Here is a 21,047-nt window from a genome sequence, read left to right on the forward strand (position 1 = left end):
TGACATTCTTCCCTAAAAGTTACTTGAAAGATATAACAAAAAGAAGTCCAAAAGAAAAACAAACAAATAAAATCAACAACAAAAACAGGGTGAATAACTAGTGCACAAAGAAGTGGCGTTTCACTGTTTTGTTATGACTGCTGTTCTTGGACAAACGAACCAAGGAATATTTCAATACAGAAGATCATCAATGGCATAAGTACTGTATTAGTAGTTCAGACACTAAACCTGATATATTCATGCAGATACTACATATTCCCAAGGCAAAAGAAAAATACCTGAATCTCCCTAAATTCTCTCAGCGATCTACACAACTCATCAACAGAATTAAGGATTTCTTTGTACTTTGATACAGCTTTTTCAACATACTTATTTCCTTCTTCAAAACCTGAAATGGGAAAACAAAGCTTCTTTCAATGAAAAGAAAACAGAAAAATACAAGCCTCCCCCCCAAAAAATAGCAAGCCATAATACCTCAGAGAAACATATAACAATGAATGTAGTTCATAACCTCCATATAGTAAGTATATTTTAAATCTGTTTTATTTTGCTGAAGGAGCTCTGTAGTATAGAGAAATGCAGTTTCCTATTACTAGTTTTCTTGACATCCTGCCTCATAGTATCTGCAAGTCTTCTACTGGGTTTCTCCTTGATGAAAATTACTACTACGTGGTCAGTGACACCACTTGAAAAAGTGCTGGCCTCAAACTGTTTCCTGAACTACCAGACTGATTATATAGCTAGAAGACATTTGAATCCCTATTATAAGATATAAAAAAAAAAACAAAAGTGGGATGGAAAAGTTTTTTTCCCCAAACTAAGTAAATAAAAAAAAAAGCACAAAGCAGCTTCTTTCCCCCAACATTCCTAATAAGATAGTGAGATCATTTTAAGAGTCCATTCTGCCAACATATTCTCCACAGATAAGAATGTTTAAAATGTTTAGAGGGTTAAAAATTAAGACAAAAAAAGATCGGTTCGCTAATTAGTCTTCCCAACACCAAGTCAGAGAAATTTGAAAGCACAGTTCGTTGAAATTTTATCAGATTTGTTATTTGACTTTATAAGCTGCACATTATCCTTCCACATTTGGATAGACACTTTATCTTTGAATAAAGTAACTTCAACAGGTATAGAAGCTGTGAGCTGGAGAAAAAAGAAAAACATTAAGTTGGCTGACCTGCATTCTTTTCAGTCAACAAATCAATGTTCTCAATTGATACAACTGCATGTACAATTTTTACATAGTGCACTTTTTTTTTGGAAATATATAAAAATTAGCAATCAAATACCACTAGCTAGTCACAACACTAAAAATTCATCCATCATTAATGCATAACTCTTTAACATACTTTGACTTCAAAGATTTAGTCTGCTACAAGTAATCATGAGCCATGAAGTCTTTATTCCAAACTCATAAATATTATTCATGTTCAGATTACAAGGTGAGCACAGTCTGCATACTCCATAGGGAAAACCAAGAAATACCAGGCTGCTGAGTACTTCTGTATTTTTATTTTTTTATTACTTTCCCTGAAATCCTTCACATTTTCAAGTCTATACTCTATAACTTTTGTTGTTTTTAACTTTGTGAAGAGTTTTATTCTTAAGTCAACAAATCTAGAAATCTGCTTCCTTTTGTCCTAAACAACTGTATGTGATGTTCCTGAGGTTTTTTTTTCCCCCATTGTTACTAGATAGATCCTTACCATATAACTGTTCAGCCAGATCTATAATCTGCTGAAACTTCTCTTCTTGTTGAGGCACTGTAGACTCAATAAACTTATTGAATTGCTTGTAGAGGGTCTCCACTGCTTCTCTGGTTTTGCATTCAGCGGAATACTTGCCAACTCTAACGACTGTTGCACTAACATCTTCAAAGCAAAATTGACACTGAAGTAGATCGAAAAGGATAAACGCTGTATCAGAATGAGTATCAGCACTTCAAGCTTTTATAAAATAGATTAAGCTATTATAATTTCAGTAACCAGTGGCATAGATTTTGCCTTAAATACTGTGAACACAGCTAAACTTCAAAAACATTTTTCATTATGAATGTTGTTGCAAATATTAAAAGCTGTTCCATTTTCTTTAAACACTAGATTCATAAGTTAAAGTTTCTGCAAACATGTTTTAACTCCAAGTTCTTTCTATTTTATATATTAGCTGCCTAACTGCAGACTTTGTATCATGGCCTAAGCAAGGTTGCTTAGATTTAGTTCACTGGCAAAACAGTCATTAAAGATTATGAGAATCTTTCAACAAATGAGAAAGGGCTTTAGAATGTACCCTTAATAAATATTTTTGGTTAATAATACTGAAGAGATCATTTAATCTCTTACTTACTCAACATCTGTATTACATCATCACAGGAAGTAGCTAATAATTGACTTAATTTTAATTGACATTAAAGTCAGCATTTAAGATTATACCTATATCTGAAATTTTTGAATAAGTTCTACTTCACACTGAGTAAGAAGACATCTTAAAGACTATCTCTGGAAAATAATCTCTTTTTCCCAAAGTATAAAGCTGGATGTGGGTGTTAATGTAAATCCACAACATAAATTGGATTGCTAGCTTACATGAAATGACACATTTATCTGATCAGTAAACAATGAAAACACTTTATTATTACTATCCATTACTATCATTAAGGGAATTTATTCATCATGCATTTAGATGAACTTGGAGATCAGTGTTATTTCTAAAGATAAACAGTGATGACAGGAATGTGCTTGACACACAGATGCACCAACACAGTACAGCAAGAAGGAAAGTATTGCTACAAACTATTGCTAAAAACTATACGGCAATTCAAAAAATGAAAGGCAGTCTTCAGGTGTATTAAAACCAAGTTAGAGAATTCTGCAAAGCAGACTGCTCTCTAGGAAAAAAAATACTTAATTTACCAATTAAGTATATTAAAGATGTACGGATATAATAACGTATATAGAATATTATTATATATAATATGCATAAAATATTTTGCTGCTGTTAAGGTATCAAACATTTTACATTTCAATTCCAGAACTGCACACTTTATAGGCAACTCTTTCCGACAGCTAACAAATTGATTATCATGATGACTTCGCTCTTGTGATTTGACAGCTGTTAAAGAATGCCTTGTGGCTCTGTGTTGCCCCAGAATACTTACAGAAAATGAGCCCAAAAATAAAGTACGATTACAGACGTACTGAATCACCATGAAAGTCATATGGCAGTGGAGGACTCAGTCTTAAGAATAGCAGCACAAGAATACAGTCAAATTCCATGTTCAGCCCCCCCCCACCTCTACAAGGTTACAGAAAAAAAGCAAAAGCAAATCCATATTTCCATCAATCTACTATATTTGGAAGCCGTATATTTTATTTCTTGTTAGAAACACTCATCATCTATAACCCAATCCTGAGTCACAATTACAGCCATAGGCTTACTAGTACCTCTTCCATCATGAGTTGCAGACGCTCCGTGAGGCCCAGATTTTGCTTATAATCCTCCACAACTCCGCCAAAATCATTTAGCTGTTTTTGTAACTCACTAATTGACACCAACATGACTCTAACATTGGGTTCATTTGTTACAGCGTCTACTAATTTCTTCTCTAAATTATCCATCTTCTTTTTAAGAATCTGTTTAAAAGATGTACCAATACCACAAATAAGTATTTCCAGTTCTGAAACTGTAAGTTAAAAATATGTAAAATGCACAAATCTACTTTCACTTCTGGGTTTTAAAATAAGTAGTATAAGATGCATTTCCAAATGCAAGACAAGCTGAAGGGCCTCTATACTACTGACTGAAATAAACATATTGCTAAATATTCAATTAAATTTTCAACATATAAACAAAAATCCGTATGATTTAAACATTGAATCTTGAATAATGTTCACAAAATCTGCATATGAAAAACAAATATTACTCAGCCTTTAGTCTCTTAATTTGGTAGAATACAAGTCAATTTAAACATAGTCATTTATGCCCTACAATATGTAATATTGCATAAGAATCTGATTTAAACAACATTGGTGATAATCTAACATAACCCCAAAGGAAAACATATTCATACTAGTACTTAGTGACATCTGACATAAACATAATGAGTAGGTTCTAGGATCACATGGTTTATGTCTACACATACACATTTATATATTTTACATCCTAGTTTTTCCAGTTGATCAAGACCTCACTGGGACGACAGTTATAAAAATGATGTAAAAAAGACGGGTGCTTGATTTTATCTTGGAATGAGAGACTGGTTTGAAATAAAAAGAATTTAATGAACTGTCCACATACATACTATTTCCCTAAATAGCTACATGAACACTCCACAGTTTCACGAAAGGATGTTGTAGCAAGGTGTGTGTCAGTCTCTTTTGTCAGGTGAAAAGTAATAGAATGTAAGGAAACAGCCTGAAGTTTAGATTAGATGTCATGGAGAGTTTCTTCACAGAAAGAGTGGCTAGGCACCAGAAAAAGTTGCCTGACCAGTAGAGAAGTGTCAGAATTGCCAACTTGGGAGATACTTAAGAGACATGTGAGTTTGATGCTTCAGGGACATGGCTAAGTAGTAGACATGTAGTGCTATGCAATGACTGGACTTGCTGATCTTATGGGTCTTTTCCTTCCTAAACGATTCTGTGATTCTCAAAATATGCACTGGTATGATGAGTGTTGTCAGCCGATCATGGGAGATAATTATTGTTCTCTACTCAGAACTGGTGAGGCTGCATACATTGGAGTGCTGTGTCCAGTTCTCGCTCTCCAGTACAAGAAAGACCTGAACATATTGAAGCACATTCAGCAACAGGCTAGAAAGATGATCAAGGGACTGAGTATGCAATATCCAGTATTCAGCTGGACAGTGCAACATGTTTCTTTGTATAGTTGAATGTCCAGTTGAATAGTGGATGTTACACAGAGAAACCTGTTATTGTAGATCCTTCTCTAAGCAAGAAGACTGGACTAGATAGCCTGCAGAGAGTCCCTTCCAACCTCACTGATTAAGTGATCTGAATAATCAAGGAGAAAAGTTGTAGAAAGAATAAGACAAGAAATAGTGAGAGCAGAATCACAGAAGCTACTGAAAATTTTGAGAAAAACTGTGAAAAGAAAACTTGCAGGGCAAGTGAACTGAAAAGCATTTTCTCCGGCTAAAAAAAGGGCAATTTGGTTTCTAAGAAGATCACTGGAAGATTTGGAAGAAGAATTTCTGGTGACTGCAAAGAGTAGGTGGGGCCAGAAGAGTTTAAGGTTCCAATAAGCAACTCTAGGCAACGGGAACAGAAAAGGGCTCTGAAGGCCAGAATATTGAAATGAGAAAGGAAAGCAGCTGGATGTAAAAGGAAATACACATATTGATTGTTCATGAATTTGATGGGATATTGGTTTTACTTAATTATTTATTTGTATTAAGGAGAGGGAAGAGGAAATAATAAATGGTTAAATAATAATGAAATGAAGGATAAAGAGTGAACAATAGGAAGTCTAGAGTTGGGGTGATAATGAAGGAAGCAGAACAATTAAAAATATCTGTGATTGAGACAAGGAAATGATATCAAGGGGAACATAAAAGATTTTGCATTTCCTCTGATTCCTTGGCATAGGCTACAGCAATTCAAACAATCAAATATTTATAATACTAAAGTTTCTAATATTACCTGTATTTTCTCAGCATATGTATCAACTTGCTGAATCTGTATTTTAAGTGCTTTTAAATTTCGAGCTTTTTCAGTTTTCTTAATATAGTTAAACTTCAAATTGTTGAATTTCTTTTTGAGGTCCTTAAATGATTCTCTAAGCTGAAAAAGAGCAATCATATTTGTCAGTAAAAGAAAAAATACTCTTCTGCTTAGCTTGTTTTATTCCCCCCCCACAGGCTATCCACAGTTTGAACAATGAATATTTAATACAGAAACTATTAACACTGTGTCATCTCATAAGACATCTTTATATCGTCAGAATTTTTTTCAAGTGGGGAAAACACAATCTTTTTATGTCAGAATTTATTCATTCTGGGTATTGAGTATTGTTTCCAGAATGGCTGAGGCAAAAAGCTTGAGATTTGTGCTCAGACAACCTAGTCCTGGAGCATTCGCTTCAACTACTATGAGATTACTTTCAGGTTCTGTAGTCCCTTTGGTAGCCAGTATAGCCACATTTAGTTTCCAGAAGAAAAAAAAGATATATATTGGTATTTACTTACAATGCCTTTATCCTACAATATTTCAATTTTTTTTTTTTTTTCAAATAGAAAAGAATTTTTATAATAGAAAACAATGTTATTGTTATACTGGAAATTGATTAACAGAGAAAAAAGTTGATAGGTTTACTGACCATTCAGTGATTCTATAATCCTTGCACTACAGCAGAAAATAGTATTGGAAAATAAAATGGATGGAAACGATATTTAGTATTAGCAGAAGCTCTGCTTCTCAGGGGATTAAACAGGTGTTCAGTTCTATATACTGTGGTAGTCTAAACATCCCAGTCTGATTACTCACAGCATATGAATTCAGTTCTTTGCGAGGTCAGGATGTAGACTATATATGAGCACCTGAATTTCAGTAACTATTCTATTTCCTCTTTCTTTTTTTCCTCTCTAACTCCAATTATTTATTTGCTTCAATGTCGTTTTACAGGTGTGTCCTTAATAAACCGTGTTTCATTCTTTGCAGTAGTGGCATTCTATAAAGCGGCATATCAAAGTATCATAAAGTATCTTCAAAGTACTGTGAATTTAAGTGTAAAATGGTATGTTTTCCCTCAAAGTTACACAATTTTTTTTTCATTTACAACTGCAAAATATATTGCAGTTATTTTTGAATGCCTTTAAACAGTAGGAAGAGCCAGGCAAGTGGAAAAAAAAAAAAAAAAATCTGCTACAGTAAGCTGCTAATACCTCAGAAGAGGTATTTTAACTTTTGAATTCCAAAATAAATACAAATCCTTCAAAAGTGTTCACAAAAATCGAAAAGGAAGAAAAAACTTGAAAGCTTTTTGTGAATTTCACACCTTTTAGAAGCTGACAATCTTTTGTGTTTAGAACATAGAATAAATTCTAAAAAATTATACTTATCTAAAGGAAATGATATCAAAGAAATATGTCCACTGAAACAACTCAGGTTCTGCCAGCTGCACATACATGAAAAATAATTACACTTGATAAATTTAACAGCTTCAGGTGAACACCCACAATTTAATACTTCATTAAAATATTTGAAACTTTTTTGTTTAAATTAGAGTCATACTGTCTCCCTGAGTAATACCCCTAAGAACCCAAGGAGTACTGAATGCTCATTCTGCTGCTGACACTGGAAAAGCTAGCTATTTACCTTTGTTATTACGCATTAATGTTAATCCATCAAGAAATATCTTTTTCATTTTCATTTCATCTAGGGGGACTCTATTACATTACCTCAGCACTGAACAGTCTGATGGTATTCATTCAGTATAATAAAAGCAAAACCAGTTCTATCATTTACACTGTGAACTCCAATCAGTTTAAGCTCTTTATCCCACCTAAGGATACTGAATAATAAAACCTATCTGTCAGCACAGTTAATAAAACCACCTCTGTAGAATAATATTTTGTATTCAAAACAAAGCCTTATTCACTAATTTTGAGGAAAAACAAGAGATGACTAAGAGTTCTCTTCAGTTTATTTCGGTGGCTTATTGCAGATACATCAGCTACTGATCTGTTACTAAGGACAGAGGCTCTCCTCAAAGCATGCGAAATAAGATCGCCTTGTTTCAGATATGATGGCTCATGTGTCAAAGGTCTGCAGCTGCTGCCACTCTTCTCTTTTAGCCTCAGTGGAAAACCAGATTCAGCTCAGACTTGCATGTTATCCTCGGAGCACATGTACACAACTTTCGCTCATATCAGCAACTTTACCAGGGCACAATATATGGCTCAATCGTTAGAAAACTGAAATTGAAACATATCTCCATTTTCTAGTATTTCCTGCAAAATACAATGAGAATTAAAGTATCTATGCACACTAATACGCTCTAATGACTTCAGCCAAGTTTAATGGAACTTTGACTTCTCCATTGTGTCATAGTCATTTATCAGGCAGCTGTTCCTAACTATAGTTGGGCTGTCATGAACAGAGAATGATGGTGGAGAGGGTTTTAGATGTCAGTCACTAAGATTTATCACATAACTATGATACACATGAAAAAAACAGTTTATAAACAACTGCTTTAAACACGTTTTTGTTAACAGTACAATTCCACTATAGTGCTTTGATTTCTAGTCTCTCTAGGAGGCACTTCAACATTATTATCCACTTAACAGAATTAACTACAAGTAAGAATTACATTACGAGATAACAGTTCCTACTGATTTGTGAACTAAGGTAGCTCATCACCATTAAAGTGCTGTAAATTCACGTTTTTCATAAGGAATCGGAAAGAAAAGAATTGATCTGATTGGGAGAGCAGAGAACCTACTTTAGGATCTGTTATTCTTTCACTGCAGTCTTTGTGGAAGAACACAAAAGTTACTGATAAAAGTAAAAAGTCTTCTGCAGTGCAAGGGTTATCACGTGTACGTAACCCTGCTACTTTTAACCTCACGTATAGTTTCAGCATAGCATTAAAACTAAATGAGGTTTGATTTAGCTCTGTCACAAATGATTGCAGTGTAATGCAGTGGTGTTTTGGCTCTCCGTAAGTATAGTAGATAGGGAAGAAATTATCAGAAGTCTGCCAGATATTAGCAATATTCAAATTAATCTCCAATGTTAAAATTAACAGACTACGAAATAGTAAGTGAATGCTCATAACTTGAGGATTACGGAACTAGTTCTTAATTCTTCATTTAAAAAATGAACAAAAATAAAGATGAATTAATGCATATACACCTACATTATCTTAGTTTTGCTGAGGAAATTTCTTTTATATTAACTTCTAGTAGAAATGGGATATAGTTTAAAAAGTATTCTCCCTGAATATGGCCAGCCTTACAGGCAAGATATTGAGCAAATAATTCCCTTTTCTTCAGCAATCTTGGGGAGCTTTCATCAAGAAAACGAGAATATTTTAATTCAAACTTCAAACATTCTGAACATGAAATGCTAATGTCGTCAGCGTTTCATTTAAGCAGCTCACTCTGGGAAAATTCATTCTGGGGAATGCGTCCCAAATTTTTGCTGAGATATGGCTTTACATTTTATCTGCTAAATAGCGAGTGAACTTATAATTGGCCTGCTATGATGCTACATTAATAGTCACATTAACTTTTCCTAACCTAAATCCTGTAATACTACATTCCACTATCTTATGTCAAGGAATGCTTTTTCCTTTAACAATTTTTCTAAGTATTAGACCTTAGGTTACTGACAAAATATCAGGAACTGAAGTATTCTGAATTTCTCCTCAAAAGATTGAAAGCTATTACTGACACAAGAAACAGCCTTATAATCACAATTTCCGTAAATTCTACTTTTGTTTCAAACTTCAGCTTCATTAAAAAAAAAGACATCTGGAGACCCACACATTTCAGGTAAAACTGACAAAGATGAAAATCAAAGAAAATGTAGCTGCTCTATTTCCAGTGCTCTCAGTACAGTAAAAGAACTTCATTGTCAGCCCAAAATCTTTTTATAATCCTCAACTGCAGAGTTACAGACCATAGGCTATCGTTGCTACTATCAAAGTTTGCTTACAAGATGAAAATTAACTTTTCTCTACGTACACAATGGATCTAGGAGAAAGGCAAACAGCAATATGTATTGCTGAACACAAAAGCCCTTTTAACAGGTATTTTTTTCATTTACCTCATTTATTTCCTCTTGACTGATATAGTATTGGAAGTGCTGCGATAGTTCTTCCTCATACTTATCTGCTTTGGAGCTCCAGCTAATGCTGTCACACTCAAGTCGAGCAAGTTCTTGTTTCAGATTCTTCGCAGAAACATTCAAGCAATTCTAAACAGGGAATATACAAAAAAAAGTATGAAAATCAGGGCAATACTGATTCCATCAGTCTAAAATGCAAATTGCAAAACCAACTGATTGTTAGAGTAAGCAATAAAGAATATATGTCATAATTCCTGGATGCTTTGTTTCATTTGATGGCTGTGTACCTGCAAATTCTAAAAGCAGAAATAAAAAAAAGCTTAACTATTATAGAATCTCTGTTTTTCTTCCCTTTAAAAGGATTCTCAAAGTTATGTATTTATTTCATTCACTGTATTAATACATATTTTGCACATCTAAATGTCTAAGTTAGCTCTATAGTCTTCTTACATATTTAACATTGGTTTCATAGGTCATTATAATTCTACTCACAGGCTTCTGCACTGCAGACAAGATATCCACTCCCTGGTCAATAGCCAGCTTATAAAGCTGTCTGATATGCATATGTTTCTTTTGAGCATTCAAAAGGTAAGCTTTGGCATGGTGCACATCTTCAGGGACCACAGCAATTTCCGGAAAATCCAGTTCTCCTGATTTTGATAGACATTCCAGCTGGAATATATTAAACCAAAAATCAGTGTGTATTTTAAATGTGAATGGAAGCTTACCATTACATCATTACCCATAAGGTGCAATTAAATTTGGGTTTCTATCTTAATTTTAAGCTCTCAAAATTTCACACAGTTTTAGATCGTAAGTTTTATTCTGATCACCAGATATGTTAATGCTGTTCATTTGAAGAAAAAAGGAAAGATTACAGGCAGCAAAATAAAAAACAGATTAGCAGCAAAAGGAAAACATGCATTAAAGGATTTTACTCACTTCTTTCTTAACATGATGGAATTTAAGCGTCTTGTTGAAAATCTCATCATACTCTGTCATTGTGCTCTTCACCATTTGATGAAGGTGAATAAGCTCACTTATTCTTTCAGAATTCTCCTTCACAGGAAATACTTTCTGACTTGGCAACTCTAATAATTTCATCATGTACTCCAGCTCAGCATTCATTTGCTAACAAAAAAGAAGTAGAAAGTACACAAATATGTTTGCAAGATTTCCCTTACATTTGAAATATAACAGCCTCTGAATGGTAAATTATTGTAGGGAAAACTGCATTAAAAAAATCAAGTTCCCTACATTCGTTAGCTGAACCAACTGACTGCTATGTTGTCACGTGCAGGACAAAATGTTTTGCAATATGTAAGACTACAGTATTTCTAAGTCTCATACGAAAAAGCTGAAATACTTTACTTTTTCAGCAGAATCCAGCAGAAGGAGAGCTCAACTCTCACAAAAGAGAGAGGAACTGTCAACCCAGCAAAAAGAGCTCCTAAGCCAGTTGCAACCTCTTTGTTTTTGCAGCTGTAGACCAAAGAGCATGCCTACAGAGCTGTACTGCATGCAGACATCACCTCTCTCTACAAAACAGCACAGCTTACTAGTTGACTTGCAGGACTGTGAGGACTGTGAAACATGCATCACATGATGATGATGAATTTGGCATTTTTATTAATTTTTTTATTAAATGAGTATCTACAGTTACATTATTGTTAAGGAACCTAAATAAATGCTCTGTGTTCCACAACACAAGAATCTCCCCCCCCTCCCCCCCCCCCCATGAGCCCAGCTGAAAGAATTTTCAAAGATGCAAAGTAATATCAGACAACAAAATGGCAAGACAAAAACCTTTGAAAATGCTTCCAAGATCTTCATGTACCCTGGAATACTCAGTGGCCATCAACATTTGTAATTTTACAAAAATATTTTCCATCAGAAAACTTTTTTTTCTATGTTTCCATTGCCCAGTGAAAGACTGAAACATGAAAAAGGCCAGAGCAGAAGAAACAGCAATACTTTTTATACCTGAAGTCATGTAAAATTTTCATCCTGTGTGGGGTCAGGAGTTGGACTCAATAATCCTTGTTGGTCACTTCCAATTCAGGATACACTCTGATTCTATGAAATGCCTCTTTAAAACAGTCTTCTCCCTCACCCTGCTAGCCGCCCCTTTTGATGCAGCCCAGGATACTGTTGGCCTTTTGAGCTGCAAGCATGCACTACTGGATATCATGTCCAACATTTTCATCCATTAGAATCCTCAAGTCCTTCGCAGGGCTGCTCTCAGTGAATTCTTCTCAATCTGCACACATATTTGGGATTGCCCCAACTTAAGTGCTACATCTTGCACCTCATTAGGTTTTGGTGTGTCTGCTTTTCAAGTTTGTCCAGTTCCCTCTCTATAACATCAATTCATTCCATCACATCAACTGCATCACTCAAGCTTAGCTCATCAGCAAACTCATTGAGGGTGTGCTCAATCTCACTTTCTAGGTTATTGATAAAGATGTTGAAGAGCACTGGTCCCAAGACAGATCCCTGAAGGACACCACTCGTCACCAGCCTTCACTTGATGTTCAGATCTTGTTCAGACCACAACCCTGTGGCTGCAATCATCAAACCAATTTTTTATTCACCAAATAGTCCAGCTTTCAAAATCGTATCTTTCCAATTTAGAGACAAGGATGTAGTATGAGACCATGTCAAAGGCCTTACACAAGTCCAGGTTGACAACAACAACATAATGCTGATATATCATTGGTATGATGATTCAAACGTAGCTAACATTATACAAAGCATTCTGGGGACAGCAAAGGTAAGATATTTTCTCCCTGACCTCATCAACACACAAAATCTCTCTTCCAGAAAGATAATATAAAAGGTAATTAGTGTGGCTCCAAATTCTGTCTGAAAGCAAGGTTAGTACATGATCATTCACTGCACCAGTAAGAACATTTGAACTACTATGCACTTTAGGAGCTCAGTTTCTCACCTGAAACTGTGGCTTCATTTGGTTAAGTTTTTGTTGTTCTAAGGCAAGACAAACATAACTTCCAAGATCAACTGTTGATGTAAGTGTGAGTGCCTCTTGAAGAAACTGTAGACCATGCGTAGTCTAAAAAAATATTTTAGTGATATTTTAGCAATATCTCAGTATTTCTGTACAAAATAAAAAAGTTAGCCGAAATCTAAATTTGAAAGAACCATCCTCAACACAGACATGCATATGTTATCAGTAAATTTCATTAGAATAGATTATTAGTAGGAAAACCACTAGTTTTCATTAGTAGAAACTGAAATTATGAAGCCCTGTGACTAGAAGTTCTCAAATCTTTGTCCTTATGAACATTTGAGCTTAGTAGCTATAAAGAAACTAGTTTAGTAATTTAAGTTACAATAAGATGATGCTAGAAAAAAAACCAATTGAAATGACAACTCATAAGGTTTGAAAAGGGACAAAGATCAAAATCATCATCATTCTCAATGACAACCTGGGTAGTAAAACAGATTATGGAGAATTATCTTACTATTTCTCTTCCTAAAATAATATCTCTAATAGTTGGTAGTCACAAACTATTAACAATCTAGAAATAATTGTCACAATTGCTTTCTTTGTATTTTATTTACCTTATTTAGTTGCTCTTCCAATATCCAGCACTGTTGCCTGATAGGTTTTCCTTGATTAATTTTAAAATTCCAGATTGCCCAAAGATCAGTCAGTTCTTTCTTTTCTTTACTCAAATTGATAATGGTCTCTTCTATAACTTGTACAGATTTTTCTACTTTTAATATTAAGCCGTCACTTATCTGGTAAATAAATAAGAACACATTTTCCACCATTTGTATTAAAAATATACAATACAACCTCATAATATTAAAATATTTAGAACATTTAATAAAAAGCAAATATTTTAGGATAACTCCTTTGAAAATTTTTGGTACTCTACATGCATTTAAACACACTACTCTCTTAGTAATAGACATAGCTGAATAGATTTCCTATACTGAGGCTGTAAGTACTATTATTTTTTTAAATCCAGAACAAGTCAGTAATGATCTAATTATTGCCATCTGATAACAGTTCAAATGCTCATACAAAATTCGGAATTATTTTTGAACTGACAGAACTACCCAGAAACAGCCTTCTGGGGAATAGCAGCTGGATGATGATAGGAACAAAGGACAGACCACCCTGTGCTGACAACTATAGCAGCAGCAAAGCATGGGAGACTGTTCAGCATTTGAACATTGGCAGGTTTTCCTCTTTTTAACAGAGCTCAAAGACTGTAGCAAACCTGATAATGCTGTTGCTGCTTTTCTCATTTAAAGACCTTCTCTTTTAAGAAAAATTGAGCTTGTAAATTACTAGTTTGGTCTGTATCACTTCCAGGCCTTTAGAGAGAACATCTGAAGATACACATATACTTTAAGTAATTTCATAGAATAAAATCACAGAATCATTAAGGTTGGAAAAGACCTCTATAATAATCTAGTCCAACCATCAATCCATCATTACCATGCCTCTCAGTGTTACATCTGCCCTTTTCTTGAACACTTCCAGGAACAGTGACTCCACCACCTTCCTGGGCAGCCTGTTCCAACACTTCATCACTCTTCCTGAAAAGAAATTCTTCCTAATATCCAACCTGAACCTCCACTGATGCAACTTGAGGCCATTCTGTCTAGTCCCATTGCTAGTTATGCAGGAAAGGTCAACCCTCACCTTGCCACAATTTCCTTTCAGGCAATTGTAGAAAGCAATAACATCTCTCCTGAGCCTCCTCATCTCCAGATTAAACAATCCCAGTTCCCTCAGCTGCTCTTCATGCAACTTCATTTTCAGACATATTCAGCTTACTGTTGCTCTGAATAGTTTATCCTTGCCTGGCTGTATTCAGATCTGACAGCACACACTTCAGCCCTCACTAGCTGCCTCAGTACCTTCCTTAAGCAATTTTTTCCACACCATTTTCCCTTCCTCATCCTCTCAGCTCATTGTGACTGGTCCCTTATCTCTCTCATAAAAGCAGAATTAACAGCTGCATATCCATGCTGTCTACATTAATTGAGACCACAGTTTACAAGGCATGGCATAGATAGTGAATCTCAAGCAATCATCTCATGAAGAGGTGCTAGAAAATTAGATTGAAATGCCTAGGCAGTGCAGCTTATTTCAAGAAAAAAAAAAATGTAAATAAATCAGGAATTATTATCTGTGTATAAAGAAGCAGCTCCAGTATCCATTTTCTTAGAACTGCATACACTTACATTGCGGAAGACTGACTCTTAGTGGAAGTAAAAAAAGCCAAATATCACACTTACATCTCTTCTGCTTTCCAACATGAACTAAATTTATACATCCACATATTATGTTTAGTATGTGTTCTGGCTCACTCGTTAATAGTCACCATTATAATACCATTATCACTCATATAAGACTTCAATATCTTATAAATGTATACCTGCCTTTGTACCTTTAAAATCAGGTAATGGTGAAGTCACAATCCATCAGTCACAGAACTGGGATTAAGCCCTAACAGAGGCGAACATTAAATATTCAGTGCAATTTATCAAATTATACTAATTTATATAGAAAACAAGTGGCTAATTCCCTCCTGCTAGGGAAAAAAAGGATACAGAAGTAATTATTGATGAAATCTTCCAGAATTCTTATGATTTCTGCTCGGTTTATACAAGCTTTCCTACACATCAGCTGGGATAGGATACACATCAACCCATGAACTTGACTATTTGCTGCAGATTTATCATAGATGTATCTGTGTCCATAAGGATTTTGTTCTATGCAACTAATATCATCAACAAGCACATCACCAGTATATACCATGCATGGTACGATTTCAGTAAAATTTCAGCTTTTCAGAAGCAAAAGAAACAGTGCCACTAGCTATATATTCTATGCTGTCCTATGCAACATATTCTCTGCAGAACAAGAAATATTTTCACTTCAAACTTTGGGAGATTAGTTCTACCTCCAGAATTACTCCATCTATTTCATACATTGTTGTGTATTAAAGTGTTTGATCACCTTACAAGCATTTCAAGTTTTAACTTTCCCTCACTTTGATTTTGTAAACATTAACACTTCCAAATCAGTTTTTTTTACAACATCATTTTCTGAAAATACAGATAACTACATTTCTCAGAATGAGCATTTATTTATTTTATGAATTGGGAATGAGGAACTTTTTTTAAAATTATTTTGTCCTAGATTTAACTGTAATTTCATAGAAACATCTCAATCATTTCATTTTCTTCCTAACTTCTCCTCTTCCTTATACATGCACTGAATCAGAACAAATGCACTTTTGCTTTAGGCATGCTCTTTTATGAAGGTTAGAAGAATCTATACATCTGTCATATTCATAGAATCCTATAATTTGAATTTATTCCATGAGAAAGGTGGTAACTCCATGACATAAAAGTCTCACCGTATTTACTAAATTAAGAAAAACGCGACCCAGATTTTCAGTGGAAAAAAACTTCTCTATAGATTCTTGCCACTTTGTATTAACTGACTCCATTGCATTTTTATTTTCAGCCCCCCTGCTTGTTTGCAGAGGCTCTGCTTGATAGAATTCCTTCAGATTTTGAATGTAGTCATTCACCTGTGAGAGATGGAAAATAAACATTTCTTTTTAAATCACAAATTCAGTTGCTATAGTCAGAAGGTATATAGACAATGAAGTTGAAGATAAAAGTCAGGCTATACTGAGCTGTTTACAGATTTTAAAATCTTTCTCCCCAAGACCTATAATGATACTAAACAACATTCAAATTAAGTAATCTGTAAACCAATAGTTGAAAGCAGACAAATAATTTCTGTCACGGATGTTTACATGTGTTATATACCAGCATAGCGAGCAATTATTTTCAAATATGGGTTTAATATGAAGTAAATTATATTAGCAATAACTAGTAGCAAGTGCAATCTAGTTATTGACTATTTAAACTCAAGGTATCAAATATTATTGCTATTTTTATCTAGTACATCCTACTCCTTTGTCAATTTCTCCCTAAAGAAACAAGTGTTGCAGAATATTAAAACCAACATTACACCAAAATAAAAAGTGATGCTTAAGGCAATTAATAACACAGAATTACGTTACTGCATGGATTATACAGTCCCTTTTTAAATCCATACAAATTAGCACTTCAGAAGACACACAGATTGTTATAAATACCTATACCAACATATAAGATAAATATATTGACAAATATTTAAGATATGAAAATAATCAATCAATTTTTATTATGTATATAATGAGATACCAAAAGAGCACATGAGAAAAAGCAAAAACTCAATTATAATAGTTCCTATGATGATGATTTAAATCACTAGAAAATCTGTACATTGGCTAATTATTACGGTGATTAAAGTTCAATGATCAGGGCCACTTTCCAGATGGTACAGATCTCCTCTAAAGCAGAAATAAGCTTACAAATACTTGGAGTGCTACTGTGGCACAGCACTTAAAGGATTTGTATTATTTAAAATAAAGCAAATGTTTGATTACAAGATTTTTCACAATTGAAACAGAATAAGTAGGAAGCCTATACCTCCAATGAAGACTTTAAAAAGGCCACATAAGTTGTTAGAATTTCTATTTTTGTACAAATATTTCTTTCAGCTTTTTTCAGTTCTTCATTCAAGAAATCAGTTTTGGTTTTAAAAGCTACCACTTGCTCAGGTTCAAACTCTTTCATGTCTTTGATGATTCCCTCAGCTTCTCCCAGTTCACATGAAGTTTCCTTTCAAGATACAATTGTAGAACAAAATGTATGACTACAAAGCACTTGTCGATATTGATATCACATTGTTAATTTTCATTAGCATCACTATTTTTCTGTACAATTCAATTAACTTTGTTGAAGAGCTCAATGTTCCCATTATGTGCTGAAATAAAATATTACAAGAAGGAAATGGTTTAACACTAAGAACTGTTTGTCATTGAAGGTAGCCATTAAGATCGGAAAGGAACAGGAATCTCAGTATACAGATGAAGTTAGCCACTTCATAAAGCAAGAACAAAAACAAAGTGTTTCACAGAGGAACACAACCAACCAGACCAATACATTACCATTTATAAACAGTATAGAATAATTTTCTGAACTGATTTCTGAGTTTAACTCCATCTTAGCAGCTTCTGTTTGATACCTATTTTTAAAAGTACTATGTCCACTCTAGAGCGTAACTGGGTATTTGTGAGTCTACTGCTGTAGTAGTTTGCATTTATTTCTAAAAATATTTAATGTTAATAAATCTGAGTACTTTTTTTTTTTTTTTTTACCTTTATTTGATTTGCCAGCTCAAGGTGTTCATTCAAAATTCTTTCTGACTCTGACAGATGGGAACCAACCTCCACATCGACTGCAAGCCTTGAGGTGATTTTTTTAATTGACTGCAGTACCTATATTTGAAAACATTATGTAGTTAATTTACAAGACAAGATGTATATAGACAAGTATAGGAAATCAGTTTACAGTGGAAAAAAGAGAAGTAACACTTACTTGATACCGTTTAAACTCTGTGCTTTGTATAGTCAGAGAAATTAAGAATAAAATTCTACTATTTCACACCTAACAGTACAGTCAGAAATAAAAGAAAACATTCCCATCTGCACTCATTTTACTGGCAGTTCTTTTCTTTGTCCCAGGTATTCCATGGAGTCTCGCTAATTCAGTAGGACAACAGTATTAAAACCTAAGTACGACTGCATTGTCATAAATACTTTTATTACAATCCATTTTACAAAAACACCACACAACTTTTTTTCCAGAAAGTACATTTAAAGCTTCTCTCCCAAGCTAAAAGATCTATTACCACACAGATTTGTGTACAAAATGTTATTTCATTGTCACAATAAATGATTCTCTGGACAGTTGAATTTAGCATTTTAGCACTTCTCTGGAATACTTTATTGTTAGGAGAAGGTTGGAATGGAGAGTGTTTTGCTTGGGAGCAATCTAACAATAATTGGTAACATGTTCTCATGAAAAAAACCTGCATTTTTCAATATAGATTTACGTTCATTGCTTGTGATAACAGCATTCAGCATTTTAACTATAAAAGCATGCTAACAAACCAGTGTGCTATTTGTAATTGAGTCAAATTTAATATTCACGTAGTTAAACGATGGAAATGCAATGCACTGGTTGTGAATACAATAACATGAAGGAATGTTACAGTGTACCTTATTTAGATGATCTTCAAGTGAGACAGTCCACTGTTGCTTCTTCAACATGAGTTCTTTATCATCTGGACACTGCCTGATCAGTTGATCCTCTTTTTTCTTAACATTCTCTATCGCTCTCTGAATCCCTATTACCCAAGAGCTAAAATGGATAAGTGCAAGTGTTAGTATTTCTCAGTTTTGCTCAGCAAGCAGGCTTTCAATGATTAAGCAAACAAACTTCCTGTTGATTTGTATGACAAAGGATTTCATGAGAATTTTAAACTGTGACCCTTATAAGAAAAGAAAAATAACCAAGAGGAATATAAAAATGAATGCCAACAAAACTGATAACAAGTAGAATACAGGGATGACATCTCCAAACAAATCACTGGAAGTAAGACTTGCATGCTCTATACCCTGATCCAATGAGAAATGCATTATTTCATAAATAGTTTCAAGGTAGTATTACTAACACCACTGGAACTCTCTAGAAACTGAGACCACAAATGGAAAGGTCCTAGAGAAGAGTAAAAGTACATGCCATATCATTTCTACCAAAAAAGAATGTTTTTTTGGATCTACAGTATTATTATAGTAGGTGAGGACTGTCACATACATTGTAAGCCAATATTTCCTTGAAGATCCTACTTTAACAGGTGAAAAAAAAAAAGATATCAGATGACAATTGCTAATCTTGTGATTTAAAACATTTAGTATCAGGTAAACAACTCACAATCTGATGTTGGAGGCAGTTCTCTTCAAATTGTGAAGAGCTTACTGCATATAACTAAAATCTGAAGTTTTGAAACCCAGAAATCAACTGATTTACTACTGAAATTTAAATATAATGAGAATTTCTTGTTAGACGAACATTCAAAATACATTTTTTTGTTCATGTAGTTTCATCATAAACTTACTTTAATGCAGATACTTATACTAGGTTTCTTTCTTTGTCCTCTAAATTTAAAGAGGAAATTCTGCTGGCTTCAGATAGGACTCAGAGTTATATTAAATATACTTTTTGCTGCATTCCTATTTTTCTAGTTGGTTTTAATTCAAAATCATATGAGCTCAAAAAATCAGAGTTACCAGTATTTTTATTTGAAACATTCTAGGTCTGTAAGTACTGCCTTCAATCCAGTTTTGATACTATTTCAGTGTCAATATTTTCATCATTTTAACTTATTTGGACTATAAATTAGAATAAGGCTGTAAAACACTCTAAGAGGATTTGAAAGTAATAAAGCAATAACACATTTCTTCATTTATACTGTGAGTTGGACTTAAGATTAGGGTCAGTGTCGCTAGCCTTAAGCCCTCCCTCGATGTTAGTGTATCAGTATCAGACCTTTTAAATAATAAATTGCCAGAGCTGTGATAAACTGCATATAAATTGAGTGGCTCATAGAAATGAAAATAACAAAACAATGCAGAAATCCATTTACATTTTAATTCTCTTAATGTTTATACTTCCCCAGAGCTATAGATTAGTACTACATGTGGCCAGTCACTTTGATATTGCATCAAAATGGGTTTACTGTGCTGTCATTAAGACAGAACATCATCATGAGAAAAATAGCAAGGTGTTAACCAGTTTGAGCAAGGTCATCTAGCTCCCTCTCTTTATAAATAAATATATCTTCTGTAAAAAAATGAATATTGGTATGTTTTTGAAAACTAGTAGTTGTCTAAGTAGCAGAAGATACAATATCTTATCCTCTATGATATATGATGAAGCAATTCTAGAATTACTGTGTTTCAACAAGCACTTCAAGGACCTGGAAGCTATTTTCACATTCCACATCAAATTCTTCTGGCTGCTTTCTAGATCCACCAGATAACAAACACTTAACAGATATATATTTTATTGTCAGAGTACACTTTCTCATTTATCCTATGGCAAAGCTAAAATTTTTCAGGTCCATATGTTTCACTGCCTTCAGATAGGAATTACCATATTCCTCAGGATTTCCAGTCATTGCTATGTAGGAAATGGGAAGATTGTGAAGGCATTTATGACTGCCAATGATATGAGCAATAATGGAAAAATGTCAGTCAGACTTTAGTCTCGGTACGTGTCCTGTTT

At 34.0% G+C, this 21,047-nt stretch overlaps 1 protein-coding gene across 1 annotated transcript in view; it reads right to left on the reverse strand.

Moving 5' to 3' along the window:
• The window catches only part of CCDC141 (coiled-coil domain containing 141), a gene marked incomplete at both ends in the record, with an annotated part of 53,471 nt that overhangs the window by 14,568 nt on the left and 17,856 nt on the right, over positions 1-21,047 (reverse strand). The window contains 13 exon segments of the mRNA XM_079538877.1: positions 279-388; positions 1,710-1,893; positions 3,444-3,632; positions 5,661-5,801; positions 9,789-9,938; positions 10,302-10,481; positions 10,752-10,940; positions 12,760-12,882; positions 13,395-13,574; positions 16,217-16,393; positions 17,346-17,537; positions 18,077-18,196; positions 18,980-19,121. Coding sequence (XP_079395003.1) covers positions 279-388; positions 1,710-1,893; positions 3,444-3,632; positions 5,661-5,801; positions 9,789-9,938; positions 10,302-10,481; positions 10,752-10,940; positions 12,760-12,882; positions 13,395-13,574; positions 16,217-16,393; positions 17,346-17,537; positions 18,077-18,196; positions 18,980-19,121 — 2,077 coding nt within the window.

Source organism: Tetrao urogallus, assembly GCF_951394365.1.
Source record: "Tetrao urogallus genome assembly, chromosome: 8".
Lineage (NCBI taxonomy): Eukaryota > Metazoa > Chordata > Aves > Galliformes > Phasianidae > Tetrao > Tetrao urogallus.